This window comes from Micromys minutus (assembly GCF_963924665.1).
Source record: "Micromys minutus genome assembly, chromosome: 10".
NCBI lineage: Eukaryota > Metazoa > Chordata > Mammalia > Rodentia > Muridae > Micromys > Micromys minutus.
Window position 1 is genome coordinate 53,373,089 of NC_137979.1, and position 26,876 is coordinate 53,399,964.

The 26,876-nt window shown below is 43.2% G+C and overlaps 1 protein-coding gene across 1 annotated transcript; it reads left to right on the forward strand.

The window, feature by feature from the left end:
• Positions 1–661: 661 nt before the first annotated feature.
• PSMD12 (proteasome 26S subunit, non-ATPase 12) lies at positions 662–19,334 on the forward strand. The gene is made up of 11 exons (XM_080923840.1): positions 662–847; positions 6,530–6,589; positions 6,681–6,809; positions 7,470–7,577; positions 9,746–9,850; positions 12,134–12,283; positions 12,370–12,504; positions 13,670–13,782; positions 14,861–15,035; positions 16,932–17,009; positions 18,737–19,334. Exons 1-11 carry the CDS (start codon positions 740–742, stop codon positions 18,944–18,946), a joined length of 1,371 nt encoding a protein of 456 aa, XP_080779966.1. The 5' UTR covers positions 662–739; the 3' UTR covers positions 18,947–19,334.
• Positions 19,335–26,876: the final 7,542 nt, after the last annotated feature.

Here is a 26,876-nt window from a genome sequence, read left to right on the forward strand (position 1 = left end):
AAAAACACTTCTTGTTATATTACGGAGCTGCCCGACACCTTTTTTTTTTTTTTTTTTTTTTTTTTTTAAGGAGCAATTAAACATCCCACAGATCAATGCAGAGAAAACCTTAAAACTTTTGTCTTCAGGGTCAGTTTTATTTTTATTTATTTTTTAAATATTTATTTACTTTGTGTATATGAGTACGCTATCGCTGTCTTGAGACACACCAGAAGAGAGCATCGGATTCCATTACAGATGGTTGTGAGCCACCATGTGGTTGCTGGGAATTGAACTCAGGACCTCCGGAAGAGCAGAGCCAGCTCTCCAGTCACCAGGGTCAGTTTTAGCCTCCTCATTTAAAAATGGGAACACAGAGGACCAAGAAAAGCCAAGTGGCTCACCGACTGTTCTGTCCCCCCCCCCCCCCCAAACAGAGTCCTGCTGTGTGACATTTGCATTCCTCTGACAGGGATGCCTAGAACCCCGCTTGGGCAAGAGACTGGAGCCACTAGTCCTGCCCCCAGAAAGCTCCGCCCTCAGAAGGTCCCGCCCACTCCTGGTCCTGCCCCCGCGACGTACGCCCCGCCTTCAGGGCTGTCTGCTGTACTGCCTGACTGGCGACCAGCGCAAAGGGCCTCATGGGGTCCTACCCGCGGGCTTCCGACACATTGCCTGAGTGGATGCACAGGCGGTTTCCGGTGCGAGTGACGAGTGGTGGCCGAACCTGGGGACAGCAGGGGACTTTTAGACAGGGACCATGGCGGACGGCGGCTCGGAGCGGGCCGATGGGCGCATTGTGAAGATGGAGGTGGACTACAGCGCCACGGTGGACCAGCGCCTGCCTGAATGCGAGAAGCTGGCCAAGGTGAGGGGAGGACGGCCGGCTGTTGGCGGGCGCTAGGGGCTGAGTCACGGCGTGGAGCTTGCCTAGGCCTCAGGGGGCCTGCGGGCTGGAGCGCGCATCCTTAGTGTCTTCCTAGCCGGGGCTGGACCTGCTTGAGTTGGAGACCCCAGGTCTACCTTCCCGGGAGTCGCCGTAACACGAAGCTCCCCAAGCCCTAGATAAATAAGTGGTCATCTCTTTCCCATGGAACTTGACTCCTGGTTTTAGGGCTTGCCATTGATTGGGATGCTAAGTAAGGTTTGGTTTAGTCGGTTCTCAGCTTCAAGCTGCATCAGAGAGTTTAGTTATAATATTACTGTGGCCCAATCAATTAACGTCCTTAACGTGTATGTAGATCATGGTAGTGACTGGTCTTTGACCAGGAGGACCAGGAAAATGATTGTATACACGCAATGAACCCGGGACCCTATCCGTGTTGGTGAGCTTTCCGAGTGAAAGTGTTAATGGAACACGAACGGAAGCTGATCATTCTTGTGGGAGAGAAGCTGACATTTGTGTTAGATTTGAATAGGATGAAATAAAGTTGAGATAGTCATTTCTAGAGAGGACAGTATAGGAAAGACAAACGGGTTTTTAAAGTACAGAGCCTGAGAGGGCAGATAATGAACAATGGGCCAACATGGACGTGGTTTGTGTGCTAGGAATCAAATGCGGGGTCATGCACATGATAGACAAATGCTCTACCATTGAACTACACCATCCATCGAGCCTTTATTATGGAATAAGAACATTTCCACACTCTATGCTATGTGTCTGGCAACTTTTTATATCATTCTATACTTAAAAGAAGCCAAAGCTGAAAGTATTTTGCCAGAGTTTATAGTTAGTAATAGCCAAGGATTCAAAATTAGGTTTGTTCATTAGATATGTTGTTGGTTATTGCTAATGATTACATTCAAACCTCCTTAAATTCTTACAGTTCAGTATATGCTCACTACAAGGATTGTTTGGTCTTAAAGATCTTAATTTATTAAGTACAAAATGTAGAACATTCACAAAGCTGAGTGACACTGCTGATATGAATGGAGGACCAGGAGTATAAGCTTTTTAAAATTATTTTATGTATGGGTGTTTTGCCTGCATGTATGTTTGTACACTGCTTGTGAGAAGCCTGTGCGCATCTCCTGAACATCCCCTTTGAAATTAATTAATAGAGCAGTGGTGTTCGCAGCAGGTAGAGACATCATTTGCTTTAGAAAGTACTACTACACCAGCAGTAGTAGTTTGTACATGTGATCTCCGCTCTTGGGAGGTTCAGGCAGGAAGAGGAATGTTGACAGAGTGTTGTCCGAGAAGATGCCAGTCCTGTTCTGTGTGCCACAGTTGCAAACTCAAGTGCCAGATGCTTTCCTAGGCAGTTGATGAGTAATGGATGCTCTCTAAGCAAAGACTGTTTGGGCAGCTAAAATGAAAACATTTGGATTCCAGGGGTTTCTGTGTGTGTATGCTTGTGAGGCTAAGCAAGGTACATGTGTGAGTTTTATTGCACTTATTTGTTTGTGGATCAGAAAAGAAAACTGGAAAGCAGGTGGATTTCCCCCCTAAAAACACAGGGTCATAGTTCAGATTTTCTCATAATGCTGGTTAATTTTTTAGATTTCTTTAATCAATTTTTGCTTTATTCATTTTTTAAAAGTACCCTAGTTAGCTGTGTGTAGATGTGTGTGTGGGTTGCTAGAGATTGAATTCAGGACATGGTGGCCTGGTACTGTACCACTGAGCTATACTCTATCTAGCCCTTTAAATGTTTCTAATATGGCTCCCTCCCCACCCCTTTCCAGGGTTGGACATTAGGCAAGTGCTCTTGCCCCTGGAGTCCTTAACGTTATAATTCCACTATGAAGTCCATGAACATTTTAGTGTACATTGTTTTATTTGTATTTTAGGCTCATTAATAACTATTAAGAAGATTTTGTTCCTTTCATTTGTGAGAAGACTTCAAGTTAATAGTTTATCCTAGGTCAATCATGCTCAAGTTCCTAGCAACGAGAAGAGTAATAGGTTTTTGCTATATCTCATTTCCTGTTTAAAGGGTCAACTGCACTCAATTTCCCCTCAGACATTGTTTGTTTCAAATGTGAAAGAAAATTTGAAGGTAAAAATTGTAGGTGCAAATACTTAAGAATGTGTCAGATGTGGAGCTCAGCAGTTAGGAGTATTTGCTGCTCTTCTGGAATACCTGAAATCAGTTTTCAGCACCCTGGTCAGGTGGCTGGCTCACTCTAGGCTTTCAAATTCAACTATTTGTGGTAACTTTGTATTAGTTATTTCTTGGGGTTGTTTAGCAAAAGTTAAAAAATTAACTGATTGGCTCTCATAGGGGTTAGTAGAGGCAGAATTAGAGATCCTACAGATAGATGCCTGGCACTTAACAACATTGAACAAACTATAGACATTACCTCATCTACAGAGATTTCTACATGAGGAAAATGAGTCACACAGTAACATGTTCTGACACTCTGGTTTTGGATGGCTCTTACTATCTTACTCCCTTTTAGTTGAAAGTCTGACTGGAAGAGATGGCATTTCAAGAGCTGTGTGAATAGACAGGAAGGAAGATGATGTATAGTCATTGGGTTGAACATAGAAAAGTGGGAGGAAAAGGTGAGATAGTTTGAGAACTAGTTGTATTTAATGAAGGTAATGGCAGTGTCCCTCAGACAGGACTAACTTGACAGCCATATTAACTTGTCACATCCTCCTTATTGTGACAGCCTAGAATAGTAAGTCAGTTAAGGTCCTTTGAATAGGTGAACATGTTGTGTCAAGTTTATGTAGGGGAAGTTACAGGTAAACAAGGGTCCAGGCCTAAGGGAACTCAGAAACCACTTGGTAGAACACTTTCTATATTAACCACTATTACATAAGGTATGAAAATTTACCTTCAAGCTAGATAGATGTGGTTTGAATAAGAATGTCCCCCATAGGCTCTATATTTGAATGGTTAGTTACCAGGGAGTATTACCTGGGGTGAGTGTCAGTGTCTGTCTGCTCTGCTCTGCCCTCCCACCCCCCACTCCACGCCTGTGGATCAGGATATAGCTCTTACTACTGCCCCAGCACCTGTCTGCTTGCTGCCTACTCCCCGACATTATGATAAGGTACCAAACCTCTGAAGCTATAACCAAGACCCCAATTAAATGTTTTCTCTTATGAGAGGTACCTTGGTTATGGTGTCTCTTCATAGCAGTAGAACATCAGACACTAAGTGTGAGACAGCTCCTACCTGTATTTTGGCGTACAAGAAGCCAGGCCAGGATAATCATTGTAGGTCTGAGGACAGCCTGGCCTACAGAGTGAGACCCTGTCTCAAAAAGTAACAAAGGTAGCTGTAGAAGCAATAGTACCTGTTATGCTAATGAAGCTTCACCTTGAGCTATCATGATAAACATCAATTTCAGAGTTTAAATTTTATTGGTATTATAAGGTAAATTTTAGGATATAGTTCAGGGTCAATGCAAAGTAGAGCCTGTGGGGTCAGTATTAAAATGAGGTGCTGAGTGACAAATGGTTTCAGCCAAGAGCTCCTTCCTGGGGAGATGGCCTTTGATGTGGGCTAAACCTGCAGTGCATGGATTACAGCATTGTGACTCCCTCCCAGGCAGAGTGCAGTTCCTTAGTGTCTGCTTTGGAGTTAGTGTGCCCTGGACTCCTCTACACTCCACCTGACCACAGTGACAGCAACCACGGCAGCTATTCTAGTGAGTAAGGGATGGTTGTCATTTTTACTTTTTTTTTCCCTCACTTTATTTTCATATACTAAGTATTTTCTATGGAGATTACTTTGAGCAAAGCACAGTCATCCTCAGTAAGGGAACTATCATGTTGAAATGGGTAGATTGGGGGACTAGGATGGGAAGAGCCTGGTTCTGCTGATGTTTCTGCTGATCAAGTCTCTTAAACTGTCAGTTGTAATCTGTAAAATGAAGTGACAGTCAAATTTGCAGCAGACTTCCTAACTGGTTCTTTGTCTTTTGTGATTTACTAGCCTCCTAGATTTGTCCATTGTTCTCCTGTGGTGAACATTCAGCTAATGCTATATACATGGATCTGCAGGCCTTTCTGAACTGGGGCTCACTTTTGCCTAGAAAGTATTGTTAAAATATGGTACATTCTGGCTGGAGAGATGGCTCAGTGGTTAAGAGTACTGACTACTCTTCCAGAGGTCCTGAGTTCAAATCCCAGCAACCATATGGTGGCTCACAACCATCTGTAATGAGATCTGATGTCTTCTTCTGGTATGTCTGAAAACAGCTACAGTATACTTATATATAATAAATAAATAAGTCTTTTTAAAAAAATGTTACATTCATGTTCCAGATTTTACTACATCTGAACAGTCCATAATCTGTGCTCTGTGGTTTGACATGATGGCAGTTCAATAGTACAGTGTATGCTCAAGACATACCAGACCTGTGCTCAATCCCTACCCCAGCAAATAGAAAAAGTATATGTTTTACAGGTTATCTTGGAAAATAAGGCAAAATTTAAACATTTATGACCTAAATTTAAAAACTGTTAAATGGATGTTATAAGGGGCAATATTTATAAATTGTTTGTGGCTATTATTAGAAAAGCAATGGGTGAGACACTAAAACTTAAATCCAAGGCCTTGTGCATGTTAGAGAAGTGTTCTGCCAGTAAGCCTCGCCCCTGGCCCTTTTTCACTTTGAGGCAAGGTCTTGCTAAATTGCCCAGACTAGCCTCAGACTTCAGTCCTCTCCACTCTCACCTTTCTTACTCACCTGCTTTCATTTCTCAGCAGGTGTATTTAGTTTACATCAGCTCCTCCTTAAGAACATGAGTTTCCTGGCTAGCTTGTGGGTGTTTTCTACAAACCATTTCTTCTATTTGTACTCTTCAGAGTCCTACCAGTTAGGAGTTCTGGACAGAACAAGATAAACAGGAATCACCACTCTGAGTTGGTAAATTAGAATCCAAAAAAAGACTCTGTTTTCTCAGAGGAGAGACACTATTGCAGTTACTTACAGGTTCAATTTTTCTGAGGTTTCAGGGGCAGGCTGTGGTGGTAAACGTCTTTAATCCCAGCACTTGGGAGGAGGAGGCAGTTGAATCTCTAAGTTCAAGACCAGTCTGGTCTTCTAGGACAGCCAGGGCCACACAGAGAAATCTTATCTCAAAACAAACAAAAAATTTGTAGATCTGGGGGTGTAGCTCAGTTGGTAGAGTGCTTGACTCACATGCAGAGGCACTTGGTTCTCCCCTTGTTCCTTACAAACCAGATGTGGTTATAGACACCTGTAACTCTGGAAGCAAGGGAGTAGAAATTCAAAGTCATACTCGGCTACATGAATTTGAGGTCCAGCTTGATCTCCGTGAGACCCTGCCAATGAATGATTGAATGAATGAATGAATGAGAGAAAGAAGGGGGAGGGTGGATGGAGGCAAAAAGAAAAACTTGGAGACTGCTGGATACACAGAGGAGAAAAATGTACAGCTTGTGGGTCCTTAGTAGGAAAACCCCTAACCTAAAGACTGCCCTGGGAAGCAAGCTTTTCACAAATGGAGCATTATAAACAAGAGCAGTAATGGAGGACATGTTTCCTTTAGCGTGGGCATTGTTTTAACTTTCCCAAAAGCTTCGGTCAGTGCTGGGTCTGTTTACTGTTTCTCTTGTTTCAGGAAGGACGGCTTCAAGAAGTCATCGAAACCCTTCTCTCTCTAGAAAAGCAGACCCGGACTGTAAGTAGTACTTAGTAAGTGGTTCAGACCGCACTTAGCAGTGATTGATTGATGCTGCCCGTTCTCTTATGATGTATTTTCATCCTTGCAGGCCTCTGACATGGTGTCCACGTCCCGCATCTTGGTTGCAGTAGTGAAAATGTGCTATGAGGCTAAAGAATGGGACTTACTTAATGAAAATATTATGCTTCTGTCAAAACGACGGAGTCAGTTAAAACAAGTGAGTTCCTGGTTGCTTTAGAAACACAAGAAAAGCTGGAGCTAGAGAAGTGGCTCAGCCAAGCCTGACCACCTGAGTTCAGTCCTCAAGACCCACATGGTGGAACTGAGGCGCTGACTCCTGCAGGGTGTCTTCTGACCTCCACATGTGGGCTATAGCACACAAGCTCATACACTTATTAAATAACTATCAATTAAAATGTTTAAGCTATATGTCTGCATTTAAATAAGGACTTTTAGGAAACTAATTTCTGAAATCATTGAAAATTTGTTTAACTTACGCAGTTTTTTTGTTTTTTTAAGTATGGAATAGGCCATGAACTTGTGGAGAGGGGAGGTGAATGGGGAGAGAAGGGACAAAGGGAAGAGAGGAAGAGAATAAGAGCAGCAAAGTTTATAAGTATATTCTAGAGGTGGGATATATCTGTGGGATTTTTCTCTCCCTGAAGTTGGTGTATAATGGAGCACTCCTTTAATCCCAGCATTAGGGATGCAAAGGCTGGTGGCTCTCTGGGAGTATGAGGCTAGCCTGGTATACATAGAAAGTTCCAGACCAACCAGAACTCCATGGAGTGATCCTTTCTCAAAACAAACAAGAATATTTTTTTTTTCTGTTTGAAGAATGAATTTTACTTATGAGTGAATTACCATATTTTATTAGGCAGTTGCAAAAATGGTTCAGCAGTGCTGTACTTACGTGGAGGAGATCACAGACCTGCCCGTCAAGCTGCGACTGATTGATACTTTACGGATGGTTACAGAAGGAAAGGTGAGTTTTCTGCTGGCATGACTTCTTACTGCAGTCTGTGAGGGTCAAGTGCTTCTACATCGCATATCTGTGTGGTGTTTTGTTTGTTGTATGACTGGATCTCTGTGCTGCCCTGGCTGACCTAAGACTCACTGTGTAGACCACTTGCCTCAAGCAGCAAGAGATCTGCCTGCCTTCCCTCCCAAGTTGTGGGATGAAAGATGTATACCACTATACCCAGCATGTGCTATCATACTTGGCTCAGAATTAAGTGGTTTTAATCCCCAAATTGATGGAGCTTTTGAGAGAAAGAGATGGGAACCTGGGACTTACCATTTATTTGCTTTGGCCTCTTGAGTAACTAACTGGGTTATATGACTTTTGTAAAATGTATTTACTTAGGTTTTTTTTTTTTTTTTTTTTTAATGTGTAGGAGTGGAGTGATCTGTCAGTATATACACCTATGTACCAGAAGAGGGCATAAGATCCCTTTATAGATGGTCATGAGCCATTATGTGGTTGCTGGGAATTGAACTCAGGACCTCTGGAAAGTAGCCAGTGTTCTCAATCACTGAGAAATTTCACCAACCCAGTTATGTGATTTATTAAAAGGAGTCAAAATTTATATGGCTCAAGACATTGTAGCTATGAAGAAATTTATAGATGTTTAGGTAGACTTACAGTATGGCCCAGTGGGTTATTAGGTGTTTCCTCCTGAGCCAGATAGTCTTCCTTTGGTCCCTGGGACTCACAGGCTCTCTGATTTTAATCCCATGTGTGCTTTGTTGCATTAGCATTTGTGCATGATTACACACACACACACACACACACACACACACACACAAATATGTGTGATTAAAGAAAAAGATATTATTTGAATAATTGATGTTATTAGAAATTCAAGTTTGGGGCTGAGTGTGAAAGGGTTGCTGCAAAGCATGAATGGTCATTTCTCAGGCTCTTTAGGGGTTACGCTTAGATTTTTTGGTGTTTGATTTGTTGGAAATTAATCTACTAATTTTATAGCTACAAAAAATGCTAGCAAGCCAGGCATGGTGGTACATACCTTTAATCCCAGCACTTTCAAGGCAGAGGCAAGCATATCTTTAGGCCTACATAGTGGTCTACACAGTAAAGCCCTGCTTAAGAGAAAAAAAAAGGCTAGTAGCTTAAACTGTTAGCAAGATCAGATTGGAGGGAAGAAGGGTAGAATAGATAGTTTTTTTGTAGCTCATGCTTCAAACTGGAGGTCCTGCTTCAGCTTCCTCAGAACTGGAATTACAGGTGTGCTCCTTACCTGGCCTCTGATATTTTCTTAATTGTACTTAATATGAATTGGGCTGGTGAAAGCCTTAGTGGCCATGGACATGGTTAGAGTAGATTCAGACCTCAGTTCAGACCAGAACAAAAGATGAATCTGGTTTAGAGCCCTAGTAGAATTACAGATGTTGAGCTCTGCATATTCTTGTTGCAAAGTGTTATTTACAAATCTTTTAAAGCAGCTTTCTGTTTTCTGTGCCATTAATACAGCTTGTTACTTGGGGATTTATTTTGTCCTGTTACTTGGGGATTTTTTTGGCTGTTATTGTTAGTGATGGTGAATATTTTGGGGGAATGGGGGTTCAAAATAGGGTTTCTCCATATAGCCCAGGCTGTTCTGGTGGACCTTGTTCTGTAGACCAGGCTGACCTCAAACTCAAAGAAATCTAACCACGTTTGTCTCCCAAGTGCTGGGGTTAAAAGGGTACATACACCACTATCCTATCCAGCTCTCCTGTTACTTGCTAAACACAATAATTATATATACTTAGTTTCCCAAAGCAAAATTCATTGTTTTTTAAGTTATTTTACTTTACTTATGTATGTTGGGGGTTGGTACCTACAGGGGTCAGAAGTGAGCATTGGATCCCTTGGATCTGAGGTTGCAGGCACCTGATATGGGTGCTAGGATCCAAATTGCAGTCCTGGTACAGCAGTAGTCTGAACTGTGTCTCCAGCCCTGGAGAATGTTTTATAAAGATACTTGCTTTTGCATTCTGGCTCTGGGTGTAAAGTGAAAGATGTCTCCCAGTGTGTTGGTGACTAATTGTGCCATAGGATGAAGCTGTTAGACCTAATAATGCAACTCTGTCCTTTAAATGTTAGTATGTTTCTGCAAGGGTTTTAATACTATCCATTTCTGTTTGTAGATTTATGTTGAAATTGAGCGTGCTCGGCTGACTAAAACGTTAGCAACTATAAAAGAGCAAAATGGTGATGTGAAAGAGGCTGCCTCTATCCTTCAAGAGTTACAGGTAAGATGTGTGGGGACCTTGTATGTAAACTTACATGCTGAGTCGGTGGTATTTTTCTATGGAAGTGACTTATTTTGACACCTCATTCTCTTTCTTGCTAAATTACCAAGAGTAAGCATATACACAGTACAATGTGTTCTTTGGGCCCCTGGAAACTGATTTTGCAAGCTAACCTGCTAAACATAATTTGAAGAAATGTTAGCATCAAAAGATTGGCCTCAGTTTTTGTAGAATTATTTTTGAACATTTGTGTTTTGTTTAGATTTTGGGTTTTTTTTTTTTTTTTTTTGTTTTTTTTTTTAAGTTTTTTGTTTGTTTGGTTTTGGTTTTTTGAGGCAGGTTTTCTCTATATTTGTATCCCTGGCTATCCTGGAACTAGTTCTATAGTCCAGACTGGCCTCGAACTCATAGAGATTCACCTGCCTCTGCCTCCTGAGTGCTGAGAGGCATGCACCACCACAGCCTGGCCTCTGTTTATAATTTAAATAAGTAAATGCATTGCTTACTTTGCCTTAGGAACCTGCTTTTAAATTATTGCCTCTATTCTTAGTGAATGATTGATTACAGGTAAATTTCTAGACCAAAACAGTTTGGCAAAGAAAAATTGCCAGAGCTGGGATCTAGGAACTTGGGAGTAAACTTTCCCTTTGCATACAGAAGCCTGGGTTTGGTGCTGTAGTCACTAGGGCACTCTACAAGCACAACTGATAGGCTGGATCTGTGTGCTGTCCCTTTATAGAACTAAGCATTCTGAGAAAAGCCAGGTGTCACCAGAAAATAGTATATGACCTGTGCTCAGTGTTGAGTCACCTTAGTGACCTCATAGTGCCTGAGCACCATCAGAGGCTGCCCACTAGGCTAAATAGGTTACTCTGACATTCCAGTCAAGTTCCTTGGGCTGAGGAAGGGAAGCAGTGACTTTATTGAAAGGGTCTAGTGCCCTACATTGTCTTCATTCTCTGATCTTCTATAAACCTCAGATCCTTTATGTCAGTGGTTCTCAGGCTATCAGTCTTGACCCTTCTGAAGGTTAAATGACCCTTTCACAGAAATTGCATATCAGATATCCTAATTATCGGATATTTACACTACAATTCATGACAGAATTACAGTTATGAGATAGCAACAAACATACTTTTATGGCTAGGGGTAAGCACAGCATAAGGAGATGTATTAAAGGGTCGCAGCATTAGGAAAGTTGAGAACAGCATCGTCCTAGTAGCTGTCACACATAGCACTGTTTCCCCGATTCCAGCCAAGGAAACTGAACTTGCGAGGCAGTAAATGATGGGCTGAGGGTTCTTCGCACTTTTTCTGCTTCTTTTTTGCCTCCAGAGTTTTTTGTTATCGTTATTAGTAGTAGTTTTTCAAAACAGGGTTTCTCTGTGTAGCCCAGGCTATCCTGGAACTATCTCCATAGACCAGGCTTGTGTAGGTCTACCAGTTCACTCAGAGTGAGCAGAACTAAGTGGCGACACCCTGTCTTAAAAACACCATATCATGTACAGACACAGACAGGTGTGTATGTACGTACATTTGTGTGTATACACGAATTCATATATCTCTGTGTATACGTATATATTGTATATATTTGTGTATACATGTATGCACGAGTGTGTGCATGTTGTGGGCACATGTGTGCACGTGCTTGCAAGTGTGTGGTTTAAGGAGATCCACCTGACTGCCTCCCAAGTGTTAAAATTAAATATATGCACCACCACCCAGTTCTGTTTGGAATACACATACACACACACACATGTAGGTGTGACTCATATACATGTGCACTCGTGTAAGAGAGAGGTGTCTTAGGGCTGAAGAGATAACTCAGCAGTTAAGAGCACCAACTGCTCTTTCAGAGGTTCTGAGTTCAATTCCCAGCAACCACATGGTGACTCACAACCATCTGTAGTAAGATCTGATGCCCTCTTCTGGTGTGTCTGAAGATTTCAACAGTGTACTTGTATATAAATAATCTCTTTAAAAAAAAAAAAAAAAAAAGAGCGGTGTCTCTCTACAGATAGATGCCCATGGAAACTACATAAGGGTATTGAATCTCCTGGAGCTGGAGTTTGAAGGGATTGCAAGGTAACTGACTGGTGCTGGGTACAGAACTGGGTTCTGTGGAAGAGCAGCAAGCTCTTGTATTGCTGAGCTGTGTCCCTAGCCCCATAATTTGCTTTTATATAATCACCCACAATGTACGAGGATGAAGACTTAATACATGATCAGACTATTTCAATATCCACTAGTAATTTAAACTTACTTGAGGAATTGTTCTGCTAGGTGGAAACCTATGGGTCCATGGAAAAGAAGGAGCGAGTGGAATTTATTCTGGAGCAGATGAGACTCTGCCTAGCTGTGAAGGATTACATTCGCACACAGATCATCAGCAAAAAAATTAACACCAAATTTTTCCAGGAAGAAAACACAGAGGTGAGTGAGCACGTCTCTGCACGGCCTCGCCACACCCGGAGTGTGTGCTGGAAGCCACAAGCCTAACTCATTTGAACTTGTTTCAGAAATTAAAGTTGAAGTACTATAATTTAATGATTCAGCTGGATCAGCATGAGGGGTCCTATCTGTCGATCTGTAAGCACTACAGAGCCATCTACGACACTCCCTGCATTCAGGCAGAAAGTGACAAGTGGCAGCAGGTAAGGAGACAAGCAGTGACCTGATGATAGGACAGCCTCAGGGTTGGATGCAGCTCTGTCTGGAACCCTCGCCTGGCTGGCACAGGGCCTCTGTGGTCCTAGCGTGGGGAAGAAACGGGAAAAAGATGAGTTTTCACATCACTGCCGTAATGATATACTCCATGGTGCTGCTTTCTGTCCGTTCTGCCTGGCTAAACAGGACTATTTTGCAAAACAAAAGTCTGCTTAATGTTGAGTAGGTTACGGATACCAATAACTTTGGGAACTTAATTTATTCTTTTAAAAAAAGAGGCTCTTTTTTTCCCTTGTTATTGTTTTTTTTTTTTTTTTTTTGAGTGAGTCTCATATATCCCAGGCTACCCTCAAACTCTGTGTAGTCAAAGCTAGCCTTCACCTTCAACTCCAGATGGTTTTAGTCTGTCTCCCACTCCTAGAACTATATGCCACCAGAACTGCTATAAAAACCACTTTAAAGGCTGGAGAGATGGCTCAGTGATTAAGAGCACTTGACTGCTCTTCCACAGGTCCTGACTTCAATTCCCAGCAACCACCTGTAATGAGATCCGATGCCCTCTTCTGTTGTGTCTGAAGACAGCTACAGTGTACTCATATAAATAAAATTAAAAAAAAAAAAAAACCAAAAAATTAAAAACCCTGCTTTGAAAGATGAAAGGATCACAGCAGGTTTGGGCCAACAGTGAGTTCCATGTCAGCCACAGCTACATATTGAGGCCCTGCTGTAATAGGAAGAAAGGCTGCTCTGACTATGTGCAGCATTTATGCTCACTAACAGCAAAGATTGTCCTTGATACATTTGCCCGCAAAATTATTTGTTTGTTTATGGGTTGGTTTTTCTGTATAGCCCTGGTTGTCCTGGAACTTACTATGTAGACCAGGTTAACCTCAAACTCAGAGATCCACCTACCTCTGCCTCCTGAGAGCTATGATTAAGGAAGATAGGGTCTGAAACTTGTCATGTGGACCAGGCTAACCTAAACCTCACAGGTTTCCCTGCCTCTGCCTTCAAGTTTTAGGATTAAAGAGCATGCCTGACCCCTTCTAAGACTAAGTTAAAATCAGAATTATAACATACAATTCTTTCACCTTTTACTCAATCCCATTATGTTTCCAGTTACGAATGAACTATTGTTTATGACTTTCGTAGGCTCTGAAAAGCGTTGTTCTCTATGTTATTCTGGCTCCTTTTGACAACGAGCAGTCAGATTTGGTTCACCGGATAAGTAGTGACAAGAAGCTGGAAGAAATTCCGAAATACAAGTAAGTACAGGTGTCACTGGAAATCCATCCCAGATCGCTCCCTCCACCTGCACACGTGCATTCTGCAAGATTGGAGTTGAGAAGAAAGTCACTGTGACAGGGTAGAGTTAGTGCTGCCACAAACACTGACTTACTGCGGTTAGAGCATGCTTCACCCTCAGCACTGGGGGTTCTCTGTCAAACGTTGCTTAGTGGCTTTTGGTTAATTATTTTCAACAGATTTATTACCAATAGCCTGGACTTGATGTTCTTCAGGAGTATGTCCATCTGAAGTGTGTCAAACTCCACAAACACTTTTCTTCCCAAGTGATTGGTTTTTGTTTTAGTAGCTGTTTTTCCTTGTCTAACTATTGTACTTACAGCTGTTTCAGATTGGGAGGCACAGTAAGAACACTTTTTGATAGAGGGGAATCTCTTCAAATTGTGGGAAATGGCACAGTAATTGACCAGAGTCAAGTGTGTCGTGTTCTACTATGTTAGAGTGACAAGAGTTTGATTGTTTGTTTGCTTGTTTTTAATTTGTTGTTGATCAAGCTATATGATTCTCATGTGGAATGCTTGACGTGAGATGGTTTTCAAATTTTGAAGTCTTTGCATGTACATGGTAACCATGTTGTGTTGGTTGGGGCCTAAACCTGAAGTTCATGCATGTTTCATCTATACCATATATGGGTAGGTAGAAGATAATTTTACATAATATTGTAACTTTTTAGATGAACCATAAGGAAGTAGAGATGTGACTACCTCACTGTTCCTAGTTTTGAATCATGAGAACTCGTTGCCTTACTTGTGGTCACAGGTTTAACATTTGGTTTTCCAGTATGGCATCATGTCAGCATTTGGGCACTTGTGACAGTTTCAGTCCCTGAACCACAAGTTGCATAGTGAGCAAAGGTTCTTCTAAGCCTGGCACCACGGGGTCTGTGCATCCTCACTTACACACATAGACACACAAATCAGTCATCAATGTGCTGAGAAGAACTTTCCGGTTAGGAAGCACTTTGTATTTGGGGCTTGGGATTGGCAAAACTAACCTTGCTTGGCAGATCTCAAATACTGAGTTGTATGCACAATACAGGGATCTACTGAAGCTTTTTACCACAATGGAGCTGATGCGCTGGTCCACACTGGTTGAGGACTATGGGGTGGAGCTACGAAAGGGCTCCTCTGAGACACCAGCAACTGACGTTTTCAGCTCTACAGAAGAAGGTGAAAAAAGGTGGAAAGACTTGAAGAACAGAGTCGTGGAGCATGTAAGAACCGGGCAGTATGCTGGCTCACATTTTACCTTCCAGATTATCTTAGAACTAAGAGTGGGTGGTTTGAGCATAAACTACTCCCCTTTTCTGATGAGGGGGCATGAGACAAGCTCTCATTGTGCAGCTCTGAAGAGCCTGCGATGCACTGTGGGCCGGCAGGCCTTGACTCGAACTGACTCAGCTGCCTATGTTCCCCAGGTACTAGGATTACAAGGGCGAGCCCAGCTGAAAACTGTTCTGTTTTTAATTATCTTATATGTATGCCTGCATGTGTACCGCATGCCTGAAGTGACTGTGGAGGCCAGAGGAGGGCATCAGACCCTGAGTTTTTAATTCTTTACCTCAGGACTCCTTTCCCTCTGTTCTTAGAGGTACTGAAAGCAGCATTTACTCTTTGTTGACAGTACCAGAATTTATCTTATGCTTGTCTGTTTCCCTCACTAAGACTTTTCAGAACCAATAAGTAGTCAGGTGTCGTAGCGCACTTCTGTAATCCTAGCACACAGGAAGCTGAGGCAGGAGTTTCAACTTCAAACTGCTAAGAATTTGAGTTCAGTCTGTGGTATACAATTATATCAGGCTATCTAGGGATATTCGGTGAAACCCTTTCTGAAAAAGAGGAAGAGGAGCTGGAGAGATGATTCAGTGATGAAGAACACTGACTGCTCTTCCAAAGGTCCTGAGTTCAATTCCCAGCAACCACATACATGGTGGCTCACAACCATCTGGAATGGGATCAAATGCCCTTTTCTGGTGTGTCTGATGACAGCTACAGTGTACTCAATTAAAATAAATAAATAAATCTTTAAAAAAATAAAATAAGAAAGGAAGAAACCAATCAGGTGAGCAGTCTTCATTTTAGAAGAATTCCACAGAAATCCGGAATCTTAAAGGTAGGTGTGATGGCTTAGTAGTAGAGAGGTAGAGCCACTAGGATTAAGCATTCAAGCCAGTCCTCAGCTGCATGGTGAGTTGGAGGCCAGCTTGAGCTATAAGAGACCCTTACAGAGAATCAGTGGGTCAGATCATTGATTATGTTCATGGGGTAAAGGAAAGGTTGAGCTGAGAGTACTCAGGCATCCTGGAGGCTCCCATTGCCTTCAGCCTCATGGACCACAGAATTGCCTCTTCAAAGTTAACTTCATCCATGGTGAGTCCCGGTGTTTTGCTAAGAACTCTAAAGTTAATGACTAAAAAGAAAATCTTTGTCTAATTTCACTCCTATAGAAACTAGGAAATGTAACTTTTTGATTATGTTTTTTTAGATAGGAAGCCTAGACTGGCCTTCCACATCACTATGTAGCAGATCTTCTGGATTCCACCTCCCAAGGACCAGGAATTTAGACAGCATTTAAACCACTGATATCATTAATACAAGTATTTTAGGTTTTTCTTTTGAGGCAGAGGTTTTTTTTTTTTCTCTATTGTACAGGGCATCTTGGTCTTCATGGAGTTCCAGGCCTGTCAGAGCTACATAATGAGGGGCTTTCTCAATAAATAAATGATTAGCCAATAAAATACTAAGCTCACAGGGGGCTGGAGAGGTTGCTTAGTGGTTAAGAGCACCCACTGCTCTTCCAGAAGACCTAGGTTCAATCCATATCACCTATGTGGCAGCTCACACATGTCTGCATAACTCCAGTTTCAGGGGTCTGAGACCCTTGCACAAATGTGTAGACAAAACACCAATGAGCATAAAAATAAAATACTAAGTTCACAAATAACTACAGAAGCCAGTATGCCTCAGGGTTGTTTTCCCTTTGAATTTAGACCCAATTTTATTCTAGTGGGGGAGCTACAGAAAAGCACAGCCCTGCATCCATGTTGCCAGTAAACTCACCTTTGTATGCCAACCCTACTGAACTGACAACTGTTGTGTGTCCCTGACAGAACATCCGAATTATGGCCAAGTACTACACTAGGATAACAATGAAAAGGATGGCACAACTTCTGGATCTCTCCGTGGATGTAAGTTCTGAATGTGTTGTTGGGTGTTTTCTGACCATTCCTGTTGTGTGTCAGTGGCCTTGTAAGAAGGGAATGAGAAAATAATTGTTTCACTACTGTCCATTTATGTGCTTAGACACAGGGTCTCACTTAGACTGGCTTCCTCGACTTCCTTTATTCTCTCTCCATCTTCCCACCGCAGTCTGGATTGCAGACATGAATAATCCCCCTGGGCTTTTATTATTTAGTTTTAAATTTAGATAATTTAAAGTGTCCCACGCTATCTTGAATACCTCCCAAGCCAAAATAGTAATTTTATAGTTACATTAATATTGTTTGTGCTACTAGACCTTTACTGAGAGATCGGGGCAGTGTGGAGGTTCTAGGTTCAGTCTCCAGTATCCCCAAGACTACATTTAAATTGATTAATTTTAAGTTCACAGTATAGAATGTTGGGAGAATCACAGAAACATACTATAGATAAAGTTTGTAAGAGATATTTGACTGTGCTGAAATTGCTTTAGGGCTTACTGAAGGAGTAGTTGTGTGTTTGTGTGTGTGTGTGTGTCTGTGTGTGTGTGTCTGTGTGTGGTGGTGGTGGTGACAGCGGGAGGTGGCATCTTGGGGAACAGGAGGATCTTAAGTTTAATTAATGCACCCCCCCATCCTTTGTTATATAGTTAATTTAAAGCCAGCCTAGTATACTTGGGACCGTGTTTTCAAAAAAACAAAACATGAATGTAGGCAATAATAGCCTAAGAAGCCATTCTGTAATGGCAAGAACATGCTATAACGGTTCATCTAAAAAAGAGTCACCACACGTCAGAGTTGAACAGCTTCCCTCGTAGTTAGCTGGTTACTTTTTGTGGAAGAGAACATCAGAGTAGCATGATTTATCTGTGGCCTCATAGTTGCCTAGTGACAGAGCATATATTTTCCACCCAGCATTTATGGAAGCAGCCATGCCATAGTGCCTTTAAGAGGTAACTGTAGGGGCTGGAGAGATGGCTCAGTGATTAAGAACACTGACTGCTCTTCCTGAGGTCCTGAGTTCAATTCCCAGCAACCACATAGTGGCTCACAACCATCTGTACTGAGATCTGATGCCCTCTTCTGGTGTGTCTGAAGACAGCGACAGTGTACTTATATATAATAAATAAATGTTTTTTTTTTTTTTTAAAAAGGTAACTGTAGGTTAGGGATCCACCTCAGTGGCGGAGTGCATGCCTATTCTGTGTGGCCTTGAGTTTGGTCCCCAGCACAACAGAGAAGAAAGGGAAGTAGTGTAAAAATGAGGAGCCAGTTCATTGTTGGTGCTAGTTCTGTTCCTCATTATCAGGGCTAAATCTACATTTAGACTCAGACCTGGCTGTGAAGATACTCAGATGTGGTGTGTTGGTTCATTGGTATCAAACAGTCTAACCTTTCCCACTTCCTGGTTTTATTGTTGACTCTGTTGACATTTACAATCAGTACAGACACGTACCATGTTTCCATTGTCTGAATATATAGCCCAGGGTCCCTCCAAATTCTGGTCTTGGATACACCTCCCAGTGCTGGGAGCTGTCACCACACCTGACAGGAGACTTATTAGATGATCATCCAGTGTTGTAAGTATATCACCAGGGTCAGCAGTTGGCAAGGAACTGTCAGTGCTCTTAGCCTGTGTATCCATGGGTGAAGAATTTTTGAATGTTTAGTTATCTCTGTAATTATCCATCTTAATCCAATCTGTCTGTTTCTCACAGGAGTCCGAGGCTTTCCTCTCGAATCTTGTGGTTAACAAGACCATCTTTGCTAAAGTAGACAGGTTGGCTGGAGTCATCAACTTCCAGAGACCCAAAGATCCAAATAATTTATTAAATGACTGGTCTCAGAAACTGAACTCGCTGATGTCTCTGGTTAACAAAACAACACACCTCATAGCCAAAGAGGAGATGATACATAATCTACAGTGAGGATCTGGATGCATTTAGAAGACTCAAAATTGGAGGTCATTAAAAAAGAAAGACTGTTTCATGGTGTATATGTTGTTTTTTTCTTACTCTCCGGTCTTTTTTCTAAAACTTTAATTAAGACAGTCAATGTGTTTAAGCTCCTCTGCTTTTTCCATCCTGGTTTCATGTTAACTCTGCTTTGCAATTGGTGCAAAACATTTTTCCAGTCTAAAGATGGAAAGGTTTGTGTCTCAGCTCTCTGAGTGTGTTTACTGTTTGTTTTAATTCACCTGACAACACATGACAATAATAAAAGCGGGATGTGTGTTAGCTCCTGAAGTTGCCTCTGCTTGGAGAGGTGGGAATTAACAAGTGTTTATAATAATTGTGCCATAAAGCTATTGATGACTTACTAGAATAAAAAAACAGAACAAAAACCAAACATACACCATGCAAGGATCTTCTGCGTGGAGTTGTGCTTTGTGTTTTGACACTGACAGGAAGTCTCTGGCCTGAATGTGTTTGGCATGCTTTCTCTCAGACTGCACTGTGTGGTGGAGAATGATGACCTCATCCCCCGCCTCTACTTCCCAGGTGGTGCTGAGATTGAACCCTGGGCTTTGTGCATGCTAAGTAAACCCTATACCAACTCAGCTGCACCCCCAGCCCCATAATCAAACTTAAGTTACAGTAGCTTCATTATGCTGGGCCCTTCACACTTCTTTGATGTCCTATTTCTTTGAGGTGGTTTTTCGTAGCCCAGGCTGACCTCAAGTTTGCTGTGGTGTGGAGCCTTAAACCCCCCCCCCCCCGCCCAGCTAGGTTTCAGATATGCACTCCCAAGCCCAGCTTGACTGGTAGGTAACTAAGTCAGATGACTGGTACCGTGTTGATACAGGCTGCTTTCTGTTAAATCCTGTCACAGGAGTCTCTCTGCATGGTTGGTACTGTTGTTTGGCTTTGGGGGCTGTTTACCACTTCTTTACATCCTTTGTATGAACTTAAGCCTGACACCTAAGGGTTTTTGTCATTAAAGTCCAAATACTACAGATTTCACAATTGCCTCAAATTGTGGAATTGTGAAATAGGACAATTTGATGACCATTAAGTGGGATATGATGAGAATTGGTATACATGAATGGGAAAGTGTTTTGGTTCAGCCGGGCATGGTGGTGCAAGCCTTTAGTCCCAGCACTGGGGAGATGGAGGCAGGCAGGTGGATTGTTGAGTTCAAGGCTAGCCCCACCATTTGCAGCAAACCTTTGTTTTATTTTTCTTTAAAACAATTTATATTTCATTTGTTGGTATTGTATTTTACATATGCAAGTATTTTGACTGCATGTATGTATGTGGACCACTTGCATGCCTGGTGCCCATGGAAGCAAGAACAAGGTGTCGGGTATTCTGAAACTGTAGTTATAGATCTATGTGATCCACCATGTAGATGCTGGGAACCAATCCTATAAAATAGAATAGGTAAAGATCTCCAGGCTGGCCGATGCCTGCTCACCAGCTGCAGTCATGGGACTGACGGCACACTGTGACAGCCTGTGGTTTCAGGTCCTGTATGAGATCCATTGGAAAGTATTTCCTCAGCCTTCTAAGTCTTTGCTGTTCTGCCCCTGGCTAAGTCCTCTCATCCCTGTAATTTTGTCTTTGCAGACTGAGGACATGACTCAATGGTAGAGCACTTGCCTAGCATGCACAGAGCCTGTTCTCAGTCCGCAACAACACAAACAAAATCCAGTGTGACCTCTTTTCAGGAGGTCATGTGGTTGAAATATGAAGTATGGCACCTCTATCACTTCTTTTACATGGTGATATGATTTATGTTTTCCCCGTGTCTTCTATTTATTCATTTGTCTTTACATTTTGTTTTCATTTGTCCACTTGGTTTAGGGGCACAGGCATGGGAATGAAGTTAGGGTGGGCAGGTCAAATGACAACTTCAGGGTTAGGTTTGGTTTTAAAACAGGATTTCTTGTTGTATCCTGACTGTCCTGGAAATGGGGATTTGCTCACTCTGTAATCTAGGCTGGCCTCAAACTCGCAGAGATCCGTCTCCCGAGGGCTGGGATCAAAGGTGTGCGCCATCACTTCCCTGCAGACAGCTTCAATTTCACCAGGGCCAGAGTGATGGGTGGCTAGGAGTGTCTGCTGGATGCTTGTGTGGTAGTAACAGGCCAACCTCGTTCAGCACTTGCTTTCCCATCTACCCTGAGCTTTCACTCTACAGACCAGGCGAACTAGGATACAGACACATTCTCCCATGGGCATCGAACCCTGGTTCTGGGCTTATCCACTGAGCAAAGGGTTGGAGTTCTTTTGTTTTAGATGTGTGTGTGTTGGCTGGGATTGTATGTCTAGTGCCAAGGAGGCCAGAAGAGGGTGTGAGATCCCTTGTAACTGGATTTGCAGATGGTTATGAGCCTCCATAAGAGTGCTAGGAATTGAACCCTGGTCCTGTGGTAGAGCAGCTAGTGTCTTAATAACTAAGCAAGCTCTCTAGTCTCCCCAGCACTCACATGCAAGAGCACATAAAGTGTATGCGTGGAGACCAGAAGAGTTCTCATGTTATCCTCTGACCTCAGACACACCATGGTATGAGCACTGCATACATACACATGAAATAAATCTTTTAACAAAGCTGTTAGGAATCTGTGTTGACATAGCATGTTCAAATCCTGTGGATACGTTACCTTTTTGAAGTGGAAACATACCCTGCACAGTTGTCGCAAAAGTGGCTGATTGGCGGGAGCTGCAGCTCAGCACACTAGAAATCCAACATACCATAGAAGGGAGCAACTAAGGAGGCAGGCGTGGCGCTGGGGCTGCAGTGGGCTGTTCGCCATTGCCAGGTTTTGAGTCTACTGAGAGCTGGAGAGATGGCTCAGTGGTTAAGAGCGCTGACTGTTCTTCCAGAAATCCTGAGTTCAAATCCCAGAAACTACATGATGGCTCACAACCATCTGTAATGGGATCAGGTGCCCTTTTCTAGTGTGTCTGAAGTGAGTGACAGTGTACAGAAAAAATACAAAAATAATTTTAAAAAAAGAATTAAGTCTACTGATTTGAAGGCTTGGCTACATACTGCCTCCTGAGACATGTTTGCATTCTTCAAGCACTTAGAGCTTGCTATGAATTATAATGAAAGGATATAATGATTTCCCCCTGCTAAGGTTACAAGTTTTGTATTTTTCTCTATTTTTCCCCCTAACAAGGTTGGAGACTGTGTGTGTTGGTACATGCCATGACCCCAGCAATGTGAAGGAAGGCTCAGACAACAGGACCACCATTTCAGAAGACACTGTCTTGTAATGGGGATGTGGCTCAATTCTGTTGCCAGCACTTGTGAGGTAGAAGCAGGAAGATAAAGACAAAGTCAAGGTCTCTGTGTGTAGGGAATCAGAGACCAGCTGGGCTATAGGAGCCCTTGTCTCAAAAAACAGTTGGCATCTATATTAATGCATTTTAAAATTTACGCTCATGTATTACCCTGTCCTATTTCCTATTTTTGAACTTGGGCATCATCTTTTAAGGCATAGAAGAATACTTTCTGGTTCTGTCTTCCTTTTTTTTTTTAAGACTTATTATATTTAAGTACATTGTAGCTGTCTTCAGACACACCAGAAGAGGGCATCAGATCTCTTTACAGAGGGTTGTGAGCCACCATGTGGTTGCTGGGATTTGAACTCAGGACCTCTGGAAGAGCAGTCGGTGCTCTTAACCGCTGAGCCATCTCTGCAGCCCTGGTTCCGTCTTTTTAAGGCAGAAATATTACTTGTAGTTGCAGAGCCTGTAAAGGGGAGCTCGATATGGTAACTGATTAGGGTTTCAGCACTGAACTCAGAACTTGTCAGGAGTTGAAGAATTACTCCAGAGACTGTGACACAGCAAATCATTTGCACGAAAGCACGATGATGCAAGTTTGTTTTATTTATGAATGCCTTTGTGTGCACATACCAAAGGACAGCTTGCAGGAGTCTAGTCCCTTATTTTATCATGTAGGTATAGAAGATAAACTCAGGTGGTGTAGCTTGTCGGCAGGCTGAGCTGTTGAACTGACCCTTGAAGCCACATTTATGCTGGAGTAAGATACTTCTTAAAATATACAAGTCTGCTACTGACAGAGGCCCTCTATTCCAGTTCGCTGGTGAATACGAAACAGCTGCTCCTCTGTTCTTCCCTATTGATTCCCATGGTCTTTAGACTGTTATTCAGCTTTCTCACTAAACGTAAAGACTGGGGTGCTCACTGCTTTTGTTTGGCTTTTTTTATTTTATTTTATTTTTTTAGTATGTGAGTACACTGTTGTCTTCAGACACACCAGAAGACGGCATTAGATACCATTATAGATGGTTGTGAGCCACCATGTGGTTGCAGGGAATTGAACTCAGGACCTCTGGTAGAGCAGCCAGTGTTCTTAACTGCTGAGCCATCTCTCCAGCCCAACATTTTTATTTTATTGGGGGCAGGAGAGTTAATTGTACCAGACTGCAACAGGGTCCAGACCCTATTACTATACCTCTTTTAAGACCCTTTTCCTTCTTACTCTGAGGTATATTAGAACAGAGGGGGAAGAGAGGGTGTTGGATACTCCCTCTAACATGTATTATTACATGTAGTAATCTTGTGTGTGTGTGTGTGCACATTTGATCCTGTATCTCAGAGCACACATGGAGGTCAGCCAACAACTTGCAGGGATAATGAGTTCTACTGTGTGGGTTACAGGCTTGGTGACAAGCCTTTACTTGATAAACCATCTCACTGGTTTCCTCTCTACCGCTACCCCAACTCCACCCTCATACCACTCCCAAACCTGAGCACACACCTTTTTTTGAGAAAAAAATCCCCTATAGTACATGCTGACCTCCAACTTGTTACATGCCCGAGGTCGGCCTTGAACTCCTGTGTCTCCCTGCTCCCCTGTACCCTACCCCAAATCTAGGAGTCAATTCATCAACACCATTCTCTGGTTTTGCCTTTTATGAAACTCATTCTATCTTCTGCACAGGGCCTGAAGGCCACCAGGGGGCAACTGTCATTGGACCTCAGGGCCAAGCACACCTCTAGTTCCTGCTCCTGGAGGAGAAAGGCCTAGACTATGGAGCATACCCAGCTCTCCAGTCACGAAAAGGGCAGGAAGCAGCTGGTGTCTCCTTGTAGTACAGCTGGTAGCCCAGGTGACTGGTGTGGCTACCCACCCAGAACTTGGAATTTAGGGTCAGCAGGAGAGATAAATGGTGGCAGAGTCTTATAGGGATTGTCCTTCTTGGCCAAGAGCCTCACAAAGGAATCCATTGAGGAAATACGAGATGTGGAAAGATGGTCATTGGCTCCTGAAAAAAGTGGGTTCACTGATTTACTTTTCTGGTCGATGAGGAAGAGGAAGATAATAATGACTGACAGATCATCAAGTAGCTCAATCTGGCCTGGAACTCATTGTGTAGCTTATCTCGAACTTCTGGTCTTCCTGTTGTTTAACAGTTTTCCTCATGATTGAAACATACCATCCCACTCGGAAACTCTTGAAGCAGATAGGTAAACAACTCAAAATGGCTTCAGGAAGTCCCTGAAGCTGACCAGATTCACAAGAGGCCCCTTCCTGCCACAGTAGCAAGTCGCTCTCAGGAAGTAGTCAAGCTGTAAGAAAACTCGCAGACCAAACAGCCTGCCTGGAAAAGGTTTGGAGCCATCGGGCCATCGGGGAATCTGAAAAAGATTCAGTCCAAGCCACTGAGTTGCCACAGGCTGTGTAGTATACTCCAGGTTCCCAGGTTCATGAGCTGTGACCCAGGCTGGAGTAACACAGCTGTCTGAGTCATTTCTACTCCTATAAATAACCCAGATAAAACTCGTTGGTTTGCCAAGTTGGACTCTGGTGGTGTCCGTGTGTTTAGAGTCCTTACTTGGAGTGAGTAGACCTGTGTGTCTCATCTCCCCAGGAAAATTCTGTTATACCACACCTCCTCTTTCTACCTCCAGAGGATGGGGATTCCGGGTGTCTGTCACCATGCCTAGTATACCATGCTGCGGATCTGACCCAGGGTTTTAACCAAACTAGTCAAACATTAGTCCACCAAGGTTCCAACTTTAGCCTGGGTTTGTTTTGTTTTGTTGGCTTTTTGTTTGGTTTGGTTGTTTTGGTTTTTGGGTTGTTTTGTTTTTCCATTAGGTCTTGCTATGTAGACAGTATCAGTCCTGCACTTGGAGTTTCTGCCTTTGTCTTCTTGGTACACTGCCACCATTCCCAGATCTTAATAACCGCTTTAAAAGCCTTACCTCAAATGCTGTTATATTGTAAGATCCTGAGGTTAGGGCTACACAAAATGTTTCTTAAGGTGTGTAACACACATATCTACTCCAGATATGGAGCCCAGGACAGACCACAGTACAGATACCACCAAAGTCCAGCTTGGTGAACCAATACATTTTCTGGAATTTCACACAGGACCAAAAGTGACTCATAGACAACTGCATGACGAAAGCTCACTCCTGCATGGTAACAGCTCACAAAAGGTGGAAACCAGGAGCACAGTGCACAGCATAGCCTGTAGGCAGCTCTACAGTGTCCTTTCCAAGGGCAGGGAGGAGCCTAGTGAATCTGGTCAGTTTCAGGGACTTCCTGAAGCTATATTTTGAGTCTGTTTAAAAGAGCTTCCAGGCAAGATGAAATATTTCAATCCCAAAGGAAACTGTTACATATCATAGGCTCTGTTTCTCCACTGTCAAAATCAAGTGAAACCATGGTGTTCTAATTGGCCATCACATGACAGAGGAGGAAGGGAGGTCAGGGTGATATACTACAGGAAGCAAAGGGATGTCAGGGTAAGGATGGAGCATCTGTAGTGCAAGTGGTATGAGGGGCAGGGGGTATGAGTCCCACCAAGCTTCCTGTACCAGTGACCTCCTGTGGGTGAGCTGGGCTGGGGGGCTTTGGTGGTGTAGTATGGGAGAGGGAGCTACCAGCAGTAGCCACTTGCTCCCTCAAGTGGAGCTACTTCCTCTGCTTGGTCAGGATGGAGCCACCAGGGTCTGGGAATCTGCTCTAGGGCAAATTCACTGGCCCCAAGGAATGAGGCCAGAGGAGTTACCATGGGGCATGTACGTGTTTATATATATATATATACACACACACACACACACAGAGAGAGGCAGAGACAGAGAGACAGACACTGGAGTGTGAAATATCTGAATCATATAGGGAGGATCCTCTGGAGGAAGCACAGCTCAGCTCAGCCCCTGGGTTGGAAAATTCAGGAATGTGGGGCAGGGTATGCCAGGTGGGACTGAGGGATGCCTGGAGGACCTGGAGGCCAGGCCTACTTTGATATGTAAAATATGCACCTCTGTCCCTTGTTCCTTGTCTAAAACCAAGCAGTTAAGAATGTACACTGTTCTTGCAGAGGACCAGCACCTCTGGCTTCCAGGGGTACTGTTGGGATTCTGTAAACCCCACCTCTCAGTTACCTAGTAACAGCGAGGTATACCCCACCCCTCAATTACCTGGCAGTAGCCAGGTATGCTCCGCCCCAGTGACCTGACACTATAAAAGGAGCTGCTTGCCCCCTCCTCTCTCTCTTGGCCTCTCTTGCTCTTGTGCTCTTGCAGCCTTGCTCTCCCACTCCAACCCCTCCTCTTCCCTTTCCCTTCCCCCTCTCTCCCACGTGCTCATGGCCGGCCACTACTTCTCCTTCTCCTTCTCTCTCTCTCTCTCTCTCTCTCTCTCTCTCTCTCTCTCTCTTTCTCTCTCTGCCTCCACCACCCTCTTAACTCTCCTCATCCTCCCATGACCTGAATAAACTCTATTCTGTACTATACCGTTGTGTGGCTGGTCCCTCGGAAGGGATTCCCAACATGGACCCCCCCAGAGGCATCTCCCTTGCCCCCAGGCCTCGCCGCGCCTCCATGGGCCATATGCCCCCCACTCTCTTCATCCTTCCCCTAACAC

Bases quoted from the DNA above. Each gene is read 5' to 3' on its own strand.
- PSMD12 (XM_080923840.1), top strand. From the start codon at position 740: ATGGCGGACGGCGGCTCGGAGCGGGCCGATGGGCGCATTGTGAAGATG. The intron at 9,851-12,133 runs GTAAGATGTGTG...TTGTTCTGCTAG, and splicing joins CTATCCTTCAAGAGTTACAG to GTGGAAACCTATGGGTCCAT. The intron at 15,036-16,931 runs GTAAGAACCGGG...TGTCCCTGACAG, and splicing joins AGAACAGAGTCGTGGAGCAT to AACATCCGAATTATGGCCAA.